General features: G+C 36.4%; 1 protein-coding gene across 1 annotated transcript in view; it reads left to right on the top strand.

Moving 5' to 3' along the window:
* HBS1L (HBS1 like translational GTPase) overlaps nucleotides 1-18,667 on the top strand; it is a 61,659-nt gene that overhangs the window by 28,920 nt on the left and 14,072 nt on the right. The window contains exons 5-8 of the mRNA XM_065833912.2: nucleotides 6,371-6,479; nucleotides 14,098-14,354; nucleotides 14,827-14,992; nucleotides 17,247-17,364. Of these exons, the coding sequence (XP_065689984.1) occupies nucleotides 6,371-6,479; nucleotides 14,098-14,354; nucleotides 14,827-14,992; nucleotides 17,247-17,364 (650 nt within the window). The remainder of the gene's footprint in view (nucleotides 1-6,370; nucleotides 6,480-14,097; nucleotides 14,355-14,826; nucleotides 14,993-17,246; nucleotides 17,365-18,667) is intronic.

Genomic DNA, 18,667 nt, shown 5'->3' on the forward strand with positions numbered 1-18,667 from the left:
CTATTAGGAAATAACCTTTCTTTTAAAAAGAAAAAGTTCAGTGTTCTTGTTTGGAGAATTGGTTTTAGTAGTATCTTTAGAATAGCTGTGTCTCAGCACTGGGAGGTGACTTAGCAAGTTGCCTTTTCTATTATTTTGGGCTGTTGCATTATTTTCAGAAGTGCTGTGGATGTTTGGTAGCATCCATTTGTACATTGCAGTTCATAATAGTATAATGTCATGCATTTTCCTAAAAGTGAGTGTTTTAAACTGATATAATTTAAATGCTAAAGTAACATTTTATTTTGAATTTTTTTTCACATGTAGCATTTTTATTAGAGCTAGGTGATGTTTCTGTGCTATCAGCAATGCTCCATGAAAGGCTGCTGATGTTTCTAGGGTCATAGAAGAGTGGGAGAGAATTTTCTGAATAATTTAATTTTTCCTTCCCCAATTATCCTATATTGCTTTATATATTTGCATTACAAAGGACTTCTGTATCCTGAACTTAGTTCTCGCATTGCAGCAGACTTTGTCACTTATCTCTTACATCCAAAGAAATTCAAATGATGGCCTATAGGGATAAGTGCATGACAAATTATATGCAGGCAGAATGTTTTAAAGGTTAGTGAACTGTGTGAAGTTAGGAAATCTGGGATGTTCTAAGTTCGGTAGTCATGTTACCTACTGGTAGGACATGGATATTACTCCCGGCAGTGTGATGTGTTGCTAATGCCAACACTCAGTACCACTGCCACTGAAGAGCTGGTGTGCTTTGTGGGAAACTTAAGTAAACTGTGCTGCAAGTTGCCGCTGTGTCCTACAACATTTTGTAGAATTTACCAGTGTCAAATAGCTCTGTTGAGTTAAAAAAATATGTATCTTCAGTAATGTATCTATTTAATTTGACGAATTTTTATATTTCATAGAATAGAAGGTCCTGAGTTGGAAGGGACCCACAAGGATCATAGAGTCCAACTCCTGTCCCTTATGTTATTTTCCCTGTGTGTTGCAAAAACTGAAGGGAGAAAAATACAATTCTACTGTTTTTAAGGCAAATTAGAAGTTTTAATTAAAAGGCTAGAAGCTCGTGAGGTTTATGGCATAAATAGAAGGATATAAACAGTTTGAAATTTGTCAGCTGGAATATGTTACAGTCAAAATTTTGAAATAACTGATTAGAATGATGGATGGATTTATTAGATGTTATATAAACCCACAAATGTGGGAAAACAGGTGAAACATACTTCTTAACATGGAATTTTATGTAGTCAGGCTGGCATCTCTCATCTAGTTGTCTCAGGTGTAGTCCGTATTTGGAGTATTTTCACAATTGTAGGACCTTAAAATTTGTTGTAGATCATAGCACAGCATATAGGAAGGGAAGTATTAACTTGATGGAGGCCTCAGTTATTAAATCTGCTTTTCAGACAGGTTTCTGGAATTTGTGGCTGTTGCTGTATAATTGGTAGACAAAGGTCTAAGTGTCTTGCTTGTGGTTATATAGAAAGTCTGTAGCAGAGTAAGGGATGCGAACCGTATGTTCTAGATCAGAAGGCATGGTGTTACATGTATATGTACTGATCTAGTGCTAGGAGGACCTGCTTTAGTAAACGTGTCTCTTATGTGTCTATAGCATCTAGGATCCCCAACCCTGTTCAAAACTGAGATAGTGTGCAGCCTCCTTCTTTAAGTGCTCATACCACTTTTGAAAATAGAAGAATCGATATAAACTAAGTAAAAATTTCAAAAGCATGGAAGTTACTTAAAGCTTTAAAGAGAAAGGAACTGCAATCTGGACACAGTTAATTAGCATGTAGTTTCCTTGGAGGTACATTCCTTTGCCAGTGCTATACACCACTAGTAGTTGTTTTGTGTGTGGATGTGGATTTATGTATATGGGATTGCCATCTGGAAGAGCAGAGAGTCAAGACATGCCTAACATATTGACCTTCTTCCTTCCTTGTTTTTCAAGCTGAATTCAGGCATATTAAAAATTCTGGTTCATCTTATCAGAAGCAGGCTTCTCTGTGCAGTGGTGTAGTTGAGCTTAAACTTTTGGTGCCTTTATACAATTTGATGAGGGGGAAACAGATTGGGAGGAGAAGCCTCTGCGTACAGGAACTGAAAATGGGGGCATTTTGTTTGTATTGTTGACAAGGTGTGGCCATCTGATTGAAGCCAGTGTGGATTTAAAGACCAAGAGCTAGTACACATTTCTCCAAATATGCCAGTATCCCTGCTTCACTTGGTATCAACGTGTCTTTCTTGAGATGGCGATTGCTTAACAGACTCCTGTTTGTTTTATGCTCCTCTAAACTACCTTGGAACAGAGTAGTCTGGCAATTAACTCTTCCAAACACTGAAACATAACTTGCAATCCTCCAACAGAATTAGAGAAAAGACCGATTTTAATCTTCCTGTTACTTTCAATGTAAGTATATAAGCCAACAAAAACTGAAAAAATAACTTCTCGAGCTTGTTATGTATGATAAAGAAGCCAAAATAATATTTTGATTTGTTTGTTTAAATCTTTTACAGGTACTCCTTACAAGCATTTTTACAAAGGGAACCCAAAATCTAATGAGTTGCTTACAGTAAAGGAACTTGGTTGACTGTATGCATACACTCTGCTCTTCCAGCTTGAACATCCACAGAGGCTGTTGCCATTTTTAAAGACTGTCCCTACGTTTCACTTGCTTCCTCCATATATATGTGTCAGTGTCCTGTGTATCAGTCAACACATACTTTATTGTGCTGTCAGATTTTTGGGTTGTACTTTTAATAGTTTCAAAGTTACAGTAGTATCATTAGTAGTACTTTTTGACTAAATCAAAAGGCTTTTAAGTCAGAAGACCAACTGGCAGTCATAGGAAAGGTAAGAGGAAAGAGAAGAATAATGAAGTCAAGTTCTCAGACCATGTCATAGTTGTAGCGGAGTAACATCAGTATGGGACTGTCAGTTCCCTGTAGAATTAGGCTTGTCTTAATGTAATACTGAGATTAGGTGCATCAGCGTATGTTTTATTTTGTAATACTGTTTGACTCGTAGCTACAGAATGTTTTAGTCTAGGTACTCTGATGTCAGTGCAGTCTAATTACCCAATATCTGTCTGAAAACTACTTTGCTTAAAATAGGCTAGAGATTTTGTTTTGTAAATATTCTGAATTGTGAGAACTATCATACTGACAAGCCTTTATATTTTTATAATTTATGAATGTATACTTTTGTTTTCATGGAAGGAAGACTTTTTAAAATTTTCCTAGTGTTAAGTTAGTGGATTGCCAGGATTTTTATGGAGTGTCCTCTTCAGTGAAATCTCTTGCTCTGCAGGTGGACACTGTTGGCCAATTGATGCACTTACTTGCGTGTGATCTACTCTTATTTTTGCTTTCTGCAATGCTAGAGTAACTGAAAACTATCAAGGAGGTATTGGCACTTCTTGAGGAGTTTATGAAAGATATATCTGTCTTTGTTATTATTTTATGTGTACTCTTGATTTAGGAAATGTATTGCCAACAGAATTACTTAGGTATGTGTTTAAGGATGTCCAAGTGGCAGTAGACATGAAGAAGTTTATGAAGCATTTCTTGGCAAAACCTAATATAGCTTCTATATCCTTTCCCTTTGGAGGTTAATCTTCCTCATAGCTGCTCTTGTCCTAATCAAGTTTGGATTACTGCTCCTACAATTTTCCAGGCTTGTAGTGCACTTCAGTTGCCATAGGATACCCAGCTTGTTGATTAAGCAAGTGTTTTAAGAATGGCGTGAGCATTATGCATTGACTTCCTTTTAGTTCCAAGGGGCAGTTTAAGGATTTGCATATGATCTGTTAAGTGCTGAATAGCTTTTGTTTTGCCCGCTAAAGCAGATAAGAATTTATCATGCAGTCTTCTTGGGTGCCCAATAGATTAGACAGTAAATTACATTCCTTTCCTGGCCTTGTGTCTTTTGTAATGAAGCCCATAATTACTAATCTTTAGTGATGCTTGCAGTGCACAAAAGGCAGACTCGGTCCTTACCTCACATGAGCTGCTTGATTTTCTGGTACTTGGTTATAAAAACATTAAAGTTAGAAAATTATATTTGATACTTCTGTCAGTAGTGTTACGAATAATTCTTGTGTTGTCTTTGCACCTATTTGAATGCCACCATTGCAGGACTATGTTCTATGGTTTGGTTTGTTTTTATATGATCCTGGTCTGTTTCTTCCCTCTGCCTGTGCCGAAATATTAGTGCTTTATAAAAACAAATATGGGAAAAACCCCACCCAAGCCATCAGTGCTGTCAGTTGACAATTACTTTATTTCCTCTTTCTCTTTGTAATTTTATTTTTGTATGTTCCTTAAACTTTTAGTGTTTCCTTATGTCTAGTTTTAAATTTCTATGTTTTCTGTGTCAAATACTTGATTCATTGAAAGTATTTTGTCTCCTTGTACATTTAACTTTGTATGAGTGTCAAACACCCCATAGTATTTGTACAGAGTGAAGCTTATGATTAGAGAAGATGTATTTTGTAAAACCTTTGACTTTTTATTTTGGATCATATGTAGCAAATATTGCTAATAGATCACAAGTTATTTTCAAGTTATATGATATGAATTGTTATCTTGGTTTCTTTCAACTCATCTCATTTCAATTTCATTGTGTTTTTTGTAATTATTAGTTCCCAGCAGCCAGATTTCAAACATGGTTGTTTTCTGAGAATTAACTGTAATTCAGCTTTCAAATGACATGTAAGGCATTAATGTTTAATTGACAGTTGGCAACAAAAGTAATTTTTACTGTAACTCAAGTGATTAACTTCTCATTAAAAAAATGCTGTAGGTGATCTCTGTAGGAGCTTGGAGATGAAACAAAATCTTTATGCTTAACTAGTAGTCCTTGTCCAGTGCTCTGAGAGTTTTATATTCTGAATCTTTACTATTTGTTTGTCAGTTACATAATTTGTGATTATTGTAAACCATTATTTGTGCTGTTGCCTTTATTTATCTTACTTTTTTCCTTAATTGCAGTGTACTTGGTATGCAACTGTTAATAATACACATACATACTGCTTCTTCCAGGGAGCTCTAGGTGGCATATAAATAAAATGAGTATCAGTAGATAAGACAAATGAGGGAGATGAAGCCCAAGTCATCAGTTAAATAAGAATGTCTGATCTGTAGTGTGATTGTTTGGTAAAAATTGCACAACAGCTTTTTTGGTATGCTGTCCATCATAGACATGTCTGTGGTATTCTGTTTCCTTACCTGTAATCTTCAGCCACTTTGACCTCAACTTTATATATTAACCTGCAAAGCAATATGATTTTGTGGTTTTAAAGGTATAGCCATCATATTCTATAATGCAATAAAGACTTAACCTAATGAGCAGGACTAAATTACTGGAAGAGTAGTGGCATTTTTCTAGTTTTCAGATACGTCTGTAGGTGAAGATTTCTTAAAACTTGCAACTTAATTCTGAATTCAGGTTATTGTTTAGCTTTCCTGTGTGTTTAACATCCTTTAGAACAGAAGGTACAGCCACTGCCACTCATGCTATGAAGCTGGAAGTCTTTCTCATTGAAGAGAAAAGGGATCCTAATGTAGTGAAGAGGGAATTCCAGAAAGAAACAAGCTAGTTTACTTCTTTTGCTTAGACTCTCCCTCCCCAGGCTAGACAGTATCTTTTTTTCCCCCAGCTTGACAAGAAACTAATAGCTGTGTCATGCTATTCGTTATGAAACTGTAGCTTCACGAAATTAAGAATGAACCTTACTGTAATTGTGTTTTCATTGAAATTATGGTAAAAATGGATACCTTTAAAGTAATTAATGCTACTCAACTCTGGTAATTGTTTCTAAATAACCTTTAAGTCAGCTTGCTTTTGGGTATTGCTTGACTTCTTTGGTTGAAGTCAGTACAAGACAACTGTTTCTATGTTTCAGGGAAGGCCTGGTAGCCACACATAGCTGTGCTGCCGCTAGATGTATTTTCTTTTACCTTATAATAGCCTAGAGGTTAAACGATGTTAAGGTGAAAGAAAAGCTCTAAATAAGAATTAACCTAATCAGATACTGAGCTGCTGCAGAGTGTTTCTTCATCCTACTATTGCATGAAGTGCTTCTGGCATTCAGCAGAACTGCTGCGAGTAAAGCTCTTCAGTGGTGTAGGCGTCACATGAATACTTGGAGATACAGATGAGATTTTCACAATAAATATTACTGTTTGCAAAGTATTTTGAGTAACTATATAATATATTTAAGTAAGACACTGAAGTGTGAGAAATCATCATCACAGACTGGTGATATCTTTGGGTTGAAGAGAAGTAATGTAACTTGTTAAACTTTATATTTAACACCTGTTAGTCACAACCTTAAGTTCAAACTTACTTTTTGTCTATTACTAGGAAAAACAAGGGATTTCCAGTCAGCCAGAGTGGAATCTGAAATTGTGCCAAAAGTTACCAAAATGACAGTGTCTGGAAAGAAACAATCTATGGGATTTGAAGTTCCATGGTAAGCCAAGCCCTTGTACATAAATGTACATCAGCAGCTCTTCTTTCAGACTGATGCACCTGTAGCAAGTTTTCTTCTTCATTTTTTTTCTATTTTTTACAGCAGTTTTAGTGTCACTCTTCAGAACTAACCATCTCAGCTTTTTGTTTGACTCAGAATCACTTTCAGAAGATGGTACCTCACGTTTTGAGTTTAACAAATCCTTTCACTATGAATAGAGCAGAGACATATCAGCTAGTCAGATTATTTAAACATCCGTTTCATAGAATACTGAACTTTCTTGGGGTTCGTTTATTTTAAATTTAGTTCTCTAAGTGGAATTATGAAATCAATAAATCTTAACTGTAATTGCTTGTTCTTCATAGGAAGTAATATATTTAAGAATAATTTATGGGGAAAACAATCACTTATGGCTAAACTTTGCCTTCGTCTGCAGGTTTTATTAACTTTAACAGGTGTCCAGGGTACAACTATTGCAGAGAAGAAATCGGTCCTCCTTAATGCATTAGCCAAATCAGAATGGCTGAGCAGTAATTCTGATTTTATCCCGACTTGGAACTGTTGGAGGGCTGTCTTGTGAGAGTGTGAAAACAGACATTTGGATCAGAGTCCACCTACAAGAGTAGCCAGCAGTGAATACTTAATATAAAGAAGATGCATGCATGTTGGGAATACAGTCTGTGAAATGTCATTCTGTGTAGTGTTCATTGTCTCCCTGCCTATTTTTTTTTAATTAGGCCATTTCTGTTAATAATGGTTAATGGATATTTCTTACTTGGATGTGCTTATTCTGTTTTCGAGCTCAATGTTACAATAGCCACCTAATCTGTGGCAAGAAATTTCATAGTTCATGCTCAGGAAAAAAATTCGTGAGTGTAAACAGTGCCGACATCCCAACCTCATCCTGTAGTGTCGGTAGTTCTGATCTGGAAAGCATTTTTGGGAGGGAGAGGGTGGCATAGCCTTTGTTTTACAGTATTTTGTGCGTGTTTGGTAACTGAGTGGAAAGTAAGCAGTTGAATCTGCTTAGTCTTAAGCACATTTAATATGTGTGAAGCTGCTAAATGTCATTGCTAAGAGACATCACTTTCATTCAGCTACTTAGATGCAATAAGGTCTGAATGAAAACCTGGACCTTTCAAAATCCTCTTTCTGTGCTGTTTGAGATTTGCAATATAATAAAAGAGAATGTATTTTTTTTCTCCTTGCCTTTACTAATGAGAGACTCTGGGTGTGACAAGTGGACTTGATAACAGAATTCCAGTCAACATCATAGCACATTTATTTCTGCTGTTTCTACTACTTACAAGTTGTAGTTTTTCACAGGGACTTTTGTGGATTCAGTTAATTTGAATACAAGTTTGTAAAAAGGCGGGAATCTTGAGTGAAAAAGATCTGCCAGCTGGTCCTGGTGATTGAAACTTTTAGCTGTAGTAATGACTATTTAAAATATTTCTTTATAAAAAAAGCAAATGAGGAATTTTGTATCTGATACTTATATAGCAGCTGCCACACCTTGTGTATGTGTGCCTGATCCATAGGGAAGGAGGAAATAAGAAGAATGCTTCCTCTTCTTCAGACTGGAGTAGTTCCTGGATAGCCTAGTGACGACTCAGTCTCTGAGGAAAGGCGGTTGGCTCTAATATGGTTCTCACCCACTCTGCTTCTCTTCAGGGACCCTGAAGTAGTTTTTATCGTGCTTGCATCTAGCTGAGTGACATACTTTTTTTTTTGTGACAGGAAAAATTAAGCCTCCAGAACCTGCTGGTAATACCTTTTAGATAAATCCTCAATATTGTGAAGATGTTTGTGAAATCGCCTCACTTATTTATTGGTACCGCTGAAATACTAATCAAGGACAAGCCTCTTCTGCTATAGAAATTGGATGCATTTTAGACATTTAGCTTTGAGTGAGTAGAATAAGTAAGAAGTGGAGCAATCTGTAAAAAGAGCGTGAGATTTGGAGCACAGTCAATCAATGAATATAGGAGACAGTACAATTTAAATTTTAAACTTATCTGCTTGTCCTAAGACCCCTGCTTTAAGGAATCTGTTGCACCTCCCTTGGTGCAACTCGAGGCCATTTCCTCTCATCATGTTGCTTGTTACCTGGGAAGAGAGACCAACCTCATTCTTTTCCACAGTCTCTGCATAAAGACTGTTCTAAATATATTGTGGTGTGCTCAAACACAAGCATTGTCTTGCAAACTTGTAATGACTTTGTACACCTCTGTTTCTAAACTGAAAATGTGAACCCCTCTCTCAACACCATGAGTATCAAGAGTTGTTTCTTTTCTTCTGCAGTTATCTGCTGAATTATTGACAGCATAAGGTTGAGTTGTCAGGGAACAGTATGAATTTGTGTTTATTAACACCTAAGAAAGGCTGGTTCTTTTGATTCTTTTCAGACACTTTTTAGGTTATTGTTGTATTGATAAATACACATTTCTGTGTACATAGTCTATATCACTGACCAAAAAGTACAGCATTATAAATTATTCATAGCAGTTTGCATTCTGAAACATCTGTAGCTGTGCCCCCTATTCTCTTCTCCACATATTTGTGTGATGTTGGTGCAAACACCATTAGAAGGTGTTATATAGTATGTCTGAACTAGTTTTTGTTGTCACCTTTTATGGGATCTTAAAGGTAATTCATGGGCCATGTTTTTAAAACCAGTGGTCTGTCACTAGCAAAAAAATCACCATTCTTTGGCTAGGTATTCAGTCTTTATGATTCAATCTTGTTATGTTATTTAAAATGGATTGATTATTAGAAACCAGAATTGCTTTAAGCATTGTTTGCACTTTTTTTCTGGATTTTCTTAGTGGGATTGTCTACAGAAAATGGAGTTTGCTCACTTCTGGTGAACTGTTTTTCTGATGCTCTAGCAAAACTGTTTACCAGGCTTTTTCTTCCTGTTAAGTCATGAAGGAAGCCAGAAGTTGTGAGCAAAAAAGCATGAATATTTTAACCAGCCTGAGCAATATTGTGTAATTAATAATTTTGAAAGGGGAAATAGATGTAGACATTCCTGTAATGACTGTAAGTACTCCGAAAGAGTCGGTTGTGTAAAAATAATTCACTAAGCGTCCAGATTAGAAGACTGAAAATAATGTTTAAAAGGTAAATTATGCAGAGTTAACCTTCAGCAGATAAGCTTTCAAGTTCTTCTTTGAATGCATGGGAGTGTGAACCTTTCGACAGTTGTGCGAGATTGTCTTCTAATATGTCTTATAAAAACATATGTTGTATTTCTTAATTTTCCCCATAAAAAGTGATGTAACCATAACATTTTTACTCAGTTTACTCTTATGGTCCTTGTTGACAAGACCACATAGGAAGTTTCTGACCTGACAGTTTTGATTTTGACTAAATGTTGGTCCTTGCCAGGCTTTTGTACATCTGCTGATTTCCTAACAAAAAGCTGTGGTAAGCTCTTTTGACATTTGTGCCTGAATTGCTGGCCATCAAGCTTTCTTGAGTACACGACCTCAGTGCACACACAAAGTGCTTAATGGTTCTGTCCTGTCAAAGAAATCAAGAGTTGCTTAATCAATGGCTCCACATTAGCAGGTAGCAGTGACATGGCAGATGGGCACAGATGTCTGCAAACCAAGACTACTCTTGGTAGTTCCGTCAAGTTCTCATGCAAAGATGCAAGCAGCTGGTTAGGAAGGTCTCTTCCTCCAAATATATTTTTTTCTTGATCTGGTGGTTCAACATAACTCAGACTAATTTGAAACTTTGCTACTCAAGGTGCTTGCTAGTGCAATTGACTTGTTTATACTCTCAACTGCCTGCACTAATGACATACTAGGTACGCTATCCTATATACTAGGTATACTATCCTATATGCTCTGTCTTCTGACAGAAATTGTTCAAAATCCCAGTGGAAAAGGCTTACTGATAAACATTTTTAGTGTCATTCATTTTTTTCCTTGACTGTTAGAGATGAAGCTTCTTAGTGTTTCGCTGAGCCGTTATCAAGCTTTCAATAAACAACTCATTTGGTTGTCATGAGGAATAACTAACTGTCGTGGTCTTTTTGCTGCATCTCTCTTCATGTACTTCCATGAGACTGGAACTGCATGTTTCATCTGCCCATCTTCCCTTTAGGTACCAAGCAATAACCTCACTCTCCCTTTCCCTGACATTGATCAGCAAAAAGCTGAATTATCTCATCAAGATGCTCTGTAAGTAGATCATGCACTCTATCCATTCTGATATTTCTCCTCTGAAATGGCAAGTCTTGGTTTATCATGGCACAGGTTGTTTTCAGGTTTCCAAAACATGGTTGTATCTGAAACCTGTAAAACTCTAACTGGAGCTGTGTACTGACTGTTCAAATATTGCACCCTTGAAAAAGTACCGAAGCCTAATGTTATGATGACTGGAGTGAAATGTTTTGCTCATAGTTTCATTTGTATTTTGTGCTTTTTCTTTGCACCACACAAAATAAAAGCTATTTGGGAGCCTTAAGCAATCGTAGTCACAATAAAGCTACTTAGAACTGAGAGAGCAGATATTTAATCTTGCAATAACTGTGATTCTTTCAGGTACTGTAATTATTTCAAATTCTACCACTCAGCATCCATCCTGGTTTTTTGAATCCTTACTGACATAGGCTTTGACCTGCAAGAAGATCTGAGCATCTGGGATTAGAAACAAAAAATCATTACCTACCTAAACAAAATAGAATTTAGAACCTTGCAAATAACGTGTCTTTCAAAATACATTTTTGTCTTTTAACAGGCTTGATGTGATAGTCTTCGAATATATTTTGGAAAGCTATAGAAAAACGCGAGAGTTATGTTTTTAGGTCTCATCACTTGCAGCTCCATCTAAATATCTTCCTGTAAAATTATTTTTTGTTTTTGAAAACTTGATTTGGGAAGAAATGGAGACATAGAAAAGGAGAGAAGACTATTGCCATCTGCAAAGGCTGCTTTGATATGACTTCTTATACAAATACTTCTCTCCAGAACTTCAAATACTAGAATTTCAAGGCAGAAAACTTGACACCCATGTGAAATACCATATTTGCATTACAGTGTGACCTTTGCCTGTTGGCACCAGTCATAGGAATTCAGTGTGAAAGTGCTAGGTGTTATGCCGACACTCAACTGAAGTTTGTCTGAAAAAGGAAAAAGATGGAAGAAACTTAATCTTGATGAAAGATGTCTAATGCATATTAATTATGAGTATGAGGCTCTCTTAATACATGATTCAGGGAAAAATGATCTGGTGTACTTTGTATCATTCAGATGATTTTAAATACATTATTAAAATATGTAGAAAGCTTTGTCACTGCAATTGTCTGCATAATTGCCTTCTATCAACTCACTTATTTTCAGTCAATTTTTATGAAGTAAAATGTGCCTGAAGAGACATTGCAGAAAATAATTGTGCTCTTCCAAAGTAGATTTTCAGCTTGAACTTCGTGTACTATTTAAGGAATTTTAAAAACACAGAGCCTTCTGTTTAGCCTCATAGAAATGGACTTAGCTTTTCCAGTAAAAGAAACCACAAATAACTATAGTGAATATTTTTCTGTGGTGTGTAATCACCTTTCTCTAAAGCAATGATGACCCACCAATTTTCAGAATTTAGAGAATCAAGTGTATCTTCTTATAAAGGGTGTTCAGCTTGTCAAGATATGATGTTATATACCGAGCTTGCCTAATGCTGTAGTTGGTGATACAGTGCAGCTGGTTTTGTAGTGTCAAATCTAAAATGTTACGATTGTTTGATCCAAGGCAGTAGTTTGATATACACTTGTTCTCCGTCAAATGGTTTGGAACATATTGATAATAGACTTGATACAGACTTGGCTGTCCATTTTGCAGAAGTGTGGGTACCACCTGTGCCCCTGCAACCAGTGTCACTGGCATAAATTAAGTTTTTTACTTAACTAGTTTGAGAAATATATGTTGGTATATTCAGCCTTGATGTAAGACCCTGGCCTTGGGTTGTGGAACTGTAGCCAAATGAAATGAGTGCTTACATTTCTGCTTTGGGGTCTCACAGTCAAGAGGAAAACCTGGCTTTGGGCCTTATGAAAAAGGTGTCAAAATCACTGTCTGCCGCAGTACTGATTACATAGATGGGTTCTGAAACGGCAGGGAAATAGGGAAACCTATAAAATGTCCCGTGTTGCTTAGTGCTATAAGGAGAAGCTAATTTTGTGTTCAGTCTGAATATTTCCTAGGGTTAATTTTTTAGATCATAACTCTTGAATTGCTTTGTTCAGTAGGCTTAACATGCTTGCACTGTATCATTTCCTGAGATATATGTAGTGGAAAGAGAGTAATACAATGCAAGTGCTCCTATGCCAACAGAAAATGAGAAGCAATGTCAAATAAAAGCAGAGGTGTCAAGATGTGGGATTCTGAAGTACCAAAATAAGTAGTTTTGTTTATAGAAGCTGAAAAGAGGAATAGTGGGAAGGTAAATGTGGTGCGTAAACAGAAAGTGGAGAGTGAAAAATTCACACTGCATGTGAAGACACTTGTGCGTGAGAGCCTGCACTAATCCTCTCCATAGAGAGCAAGCAGCAGTGTGGTGGTGCTACATGGGAAAGGATTTCCAGTTTTCCAGGAGAAGCAGCTGCTTCTCCTTGGATAACATTTTAGTGTTTCGTAGGTATTTTCAATATACTGTAGTGGTCAGTGGTTTATATTTTGAAGTTTGCTGTGATATAATGCTGTCACACCTGTAATAACTGCTTCTATTCCTGTCTTGCTGCTTATGTTAATGCCTCACCATGGAGCTCTGTCAGGCAGTAAGAAAGCTTCTGCTTTCCTGAAGATATTACTTAGCATTTGTTGTTAGTGGCCAACTTTGCTGTAACAGGTTAAAATCATACTATATATTCTCAGAAAGCTTCTGTGAATTAGGAAAAGATCCTCATTTACAAAGCCGAGAGAAAAAGAGTGAGAGAGTGTAAGAGAATGATATTTGCATTACTTAATATTAGGATTAGTTTGGTGAACTGTGGGAGAACAGGATGTCGGGGAGTTGGAGAATCCAAATCTCCTTGGTCCTAGATGCCTTGTTTTATGCATAAACAAATTCTCTCAGCATTGATAAATGTAACTTGTTTGTTATGGCTCTATGTAAGCATTACACCTTAAACTGCAGCTCAGATATGCTTAGTATTTACTCTTTATACTGTATTACTGTTCTCACAATAGAACGTTGCTGTGTTCAGCCGCAATACTTGTAGTATATGTAGAAGCTGTTGTAGGATTGATGCTTCAAAGTGGACTCGGCTTTTACTTCAGAGACAGCCAGCTCTCCGTAGTTGTTCTGCACAACTGTCTTTTCCCTCCCTGTTAAAAGAAGTGGCTGTGGGAAGCTTTTGTTTATCTGTTTCATGTATTTTACAAGACTATTTCTTATCTTGCTTTTGTACACAGTGCTTTTCAGACAAGATGTTCAGAACTGGTATCTGTGCAGTTTGTATCCAGCTGCTTATCGCTTCCACCTTAATGGGTTTATCACAAACTCTTTGTCTGGGGCTTACATGATAGCGAAGGGAAAACTCAGTTTCTCTCCTGTGTTTCTACAGCCTCTTTGTATTTTGCATTTCTTGTGTTTTCTTTTTTTTCCCTAGTGTGATTGCTGAAGAAAATGGCCATGCCAACACACTTCAGAAAGGACTGTTAACTGAAGACACCAGTGTAGCTTCTGGGGTACTTGAGGCAGTCTCAAAATCTGCTCTTTCACCTCAAGTAGTGCAGGTTTCAGAAGAGCAGAATACGGTGCCTACTCCAGTAAAAAAGTCAAGCAAGACAAAACCACAAATAGATGTGAAAGCAGAGTTGGAGAAGAGACAAGGAGGAAAACAGCTGCTTAATTTGGTGGTAATAGGTAATAGTGTTAAATCATATTTTTGACAAACATAGAGATTAAAAACTGTGTTGCTTGAATCTGGAATTGATAAGAGAAGCAAAACTCCTCTCTCCAGGGAAGGGAAATCTCACACTGTTTTCAGTCGCATCTGCTTGACCATTATTCTTTGGAGGGAGTACATTCAGATGTCCTTGACTAGGACAGGGAGGTTGTCTTAGCTTCTGTTTGACAGTATAGTGAAATGTACTTTGGTTTGGTTCCTTTCTTGTGGTGTGTTCTTTTTAGTATGAATTTGGAGGTGCTAGATGGCCATCATGCTGACTGTTTCAATAAACTATCTCTTTGTATCTCTTTCTGACAGGATTGTGAAATTCTATGGATTGCATAAGCATTATTAGTGCATGTGATTTTCATATGTATACTTCTTCTTGTGCTATACTTAAAATGTGTAAATTAATAAAATTGATGCAATACTTATTTCCCTACACAGGACATGTTGATGCAGGTAAAAGCACTTTAATGGGTCATCTGCTCTACCTTTTGGGAAATGTGAACAAAAGAACTATGCACAAATATGAACAGGAATCCAAGAAGGCTGGCAAAGCTTCGTTTGCCTATGCATGGGTCTTGGATGAAACTGGTGAAGAAAGAGAAAGGTAGAAATATCTTTTAATGAAAATTAACTTTTTTCCTTGAAAGAATGGAATTTGTTAGGAAATACCAATCCGCTAATAATGCTTTGGTAGAAATATTCCAAGTATTTAAAGATGTTTACTCAATACTTATTAGCAAATATTTTTCTTTGTCCATATGTACTCAAATGATCAAAATAAAAAATAATGTCCTTATTTGGTTATAAGAAAAGTGAATGAGAATTTGAGTATTTCTTCACATTTCTATGCTGTGTTGTGCAGACTAGGACTACAAAGCAGCATGCTTTTACTGGCTGAGTTGGTTAATTTAAAGCTCCCTTACTGGTTTATTGCTGCCTAATTTCTTTCAGTTTGGCTATCGCTTTATGGGAAGGCTCTAGGTTAAGTTTTTCTATGAAAATGTGTCAAGATTTATAGACCAAGCACTGAAATGTCAGTTCATCACATGTGACTTACATTTATTATAAAATCTGTAAATTAGTAAATTATATTTTTATTATTTATAAACTGCCCTTAATTTATTAACTTGAAATACAAAATTTAAAATTAAATTTTATCATATTGAAAATGTATGTAATGGGGAAGCAGTGAAGCTAATTAAAAAAATCTGTAAGAACTTTAAAGAACACTCTATGGGAAGCTAAAGACATGATATTCTGTGTTCACAAAACAATAAGAAAAGGCATTTTCTTATGTGTTTGTACTTTTGCAATCACTTATCACCCATGGTTTCATAGCATATAAGCTCTTCTGGTTGGAAAGACAACCTTCACAATGTAAACTGATCTGGAAGAACATGGTGTGAGGCATTGCCTGTCACATGTGTAACTTGTGGTTTTTAAAGGTGGATACACTTCTGCAGCATCCCTGTATGTAGCTAAACTTTCACCTATGGGAGTCCTTTCATTTCTGAAGTGCACATACAAACCTGGGCGGGGGGTGGTGGTGCAGGTATGGGAAAGAGGGGAACAATCCATCCAACACAATTTTAATAGTAGCCTTACATCAGTTAAGGCTGATGATATTGTAGTGGTGATACTGTTGTTATGACATTATAGTCTAAGGATGTAAAAGAGGAAAAGCTGATGGGGGAAAAAGTCTTTTTCTTAATCTCTGTAGATATAGCTGGGTGTAAAGCGGACAAACTTTGAAGATTATTTCTTTTCACAGATCTGTAATAGAATAGGTAAACACCATATTAAGTGTGTTATCAATACAAGCTTCCTTTGATAGGATGTAATTAACATGAGAAACTGAAAACAGAAACAAGTATTTATTGTCTGTGAAGAGTAAAATATTAACAGAAAGTAAAGTTTGCGGAAAAAGTGGTATTCCTTGGTCTATGATGTTTTTAGTATCCAAAAGTTGTGCATTTAGATACCAAACGTCTCTTCAGAAGGTGAATTCTAACTATTCAGGGAAAATTTTTTGAATTGGTACTTTTGATTTATTCTGTTTTCTCTTTACTCTAAGTTTTGTATTTTTAAAGGAAAACTTTCCAGAGCCATCTGTAAATGTTTGGGCTTCTAGGTTGTTTTTGTTTTATTTTTTTTTGGGAAGAGGGGCTTGGTCATTTGAAGTAACATGTTTTAAGCATCTGTGTTCCTTGAAAGTGCCTGTCTGTCCTTGTCGTCTGTAAATGGAGATGCAGGTGACTAACCCAGACATCTGCATGATTGATGTTTGCATTTGATCAGATGCATCCCATCCTGTGTGCTGTGCAGGACATGTGGTTGTTAGTGAGATGTGGAACTGAGTCAAAGCACTGCAAAAAACTCTGCAATCCCTCCTTGATAATCAGTGTTCTGTGTGTGGATCTTTGCAAATGTGTAACTGTATTCCTGTAGTCCCACAGTGTCTATTTTCCTGTTCTTTGCTATGTTTCTGTTATGCTATGATGCTCTTTTCTGAAAAGCTAAGTATTAAAATTAGAATTAGTAATTATTTAAATGTGCAGTAGAGTTTTCATGTTCTCACTGTGCTTGTTGGGTGACAGTCTATAGTCTGTAGGATTTAGTACTGTGAATTCTGAGTATTTGTGACTCAAGTTACTGAAAGGCAGCTTTAGAGGCCTGCTTTTCCAGCAAGCAGGTTTCTTTAGCAAGCAGGTTTCTTTAGATTTTTTTTTTTTTATTATGCAGGCTAAATCAAATGAAAGCTATAAAGTATATAATTTCATGATTGTGTTTTTAATAGCTTATTTTTTGTAGCTTTCCAAGCAGTTTTAATGGTGCTTTGCATGTATGCTTCGTTTAAGGGGAGTGACAATGGATGTGGGTATGACCAAATTCGAGACAAAGACTAAAGTAATTACACTGATGGATGCTCCAGGCCACAAAGACTTCATTCCAAATATGATCACAGGAGCTGCACAGGTAGAGATGGTCTAAAGCTGTTTTTCCAATAACATTATTATTTATAACTTAACTGGTTTTCTTCCTGCTTTAATATGAAATGCAATCATTCATGGTGCTAAAACATCTTTGACATTTTCATGAGTTTTCTAAACTGAAAAAAGAATGTGTTTAAAGACAGTTGCTATTCTTTTTTGGAGACTTTAACTTTGTGGGCGAGAGTTTTCTTAGGGAAGAATTTGAATACTAAGTTGCAGTTTGATAAAAACAGAGTTGAGCTTTTAAAGCTGTTTGAATGTGGGATATGACTACAAGGAGTTTTGTGGAAGTGATCTTGTTGGTAAAGATTTTGAGTGGTTTTCAGCTTGGAGAGGTCAAACAAAAAGCTTTCTTCTGTTTAACGATGTATTCTATATGGGATGATAAAACACACCGTAGGTAACGAAGTTTATGCAGAATGCATCTGTGCTGTCAATAGAACATTTGCAGAGATTATTTGTCACTTGCTTTAGGAACAGTAGGTAAAGTCAAAAGTATTGTGCAGTACCCATTGAATTCAGTATGGTACTTACCATTCTCATATTGGTTAGCTATTTAATTTATGGAAATAATAAATCAGAGGGGGGGAAGAATAACATGTTTACTTGACATAAAATGTGTGATTTTTTTTTTCCACTTAGAGGCACCCTTTTTTAAATAGTAGAGCTGATTCTCCAAAGTAGTGGTGTCATCAAAGATTTTTTTTTCCTAAGCTAAGCTACTGTGTAGAGCTTTTTGCTTTCGTGCATGTCATTGCAGTCTGAAATGTGAGTTTTATCTAAAAATCTCAGTAAGGATGAGTAGTGATAGTATGATTTTACAGATAAAAGAGAACTATATTATGGGAAGACTGGTTTGCCCCAAATTCTGCTCTAGCTCTGAAACAGAACCAGGGTAAGAATTCAGACTGTGCGACCCAGCAGTTAAGCTGCAGGCCAGTCAGAAGTTTGCAAACTGTGATTTAGCGCTTGTACAGTCATCTATATTATGGAGCATGTGTTGTAGGAAATTCAGGAGTTTAAAAATCTTTAAAATCTTTAGTTTCAGAACACTGAAAAGTGTTGACTCAGTCACACCATCTTCTTTACAACTTTAAATTAAATAGGTGTGCCGTTTTTGGGAAAAATAATACTGGCAGCAAGTGCTACGAGAAGAGTTGCAGATCCACCATCAGTTCAGCAGAAGATGGGGCTGGCCAAGGACACTTGGTGTATCTCTGTGTTCTCTCAGCTCTGAGGATGATGAGGGGCTGGTCTGTTCTGAAGCCTGTTAAGGAATCACAGAA

The sequence above is a fragment of the Patagioenas fasciata genome, chromosome 3 (genome assembly GCF_037038585.1).
Source record: "Patagioenas fasciata isolate bPatFas1 chromosome 3, bPatFas1.hap1, whole genome shotgun sequence".
Classification (NCBI taxonomy): Eukaryota; Metazoa; Chordata; class Aves; order Columbiformes; family Columbidae; genus Patagioenas; species Patagioenas fasciata.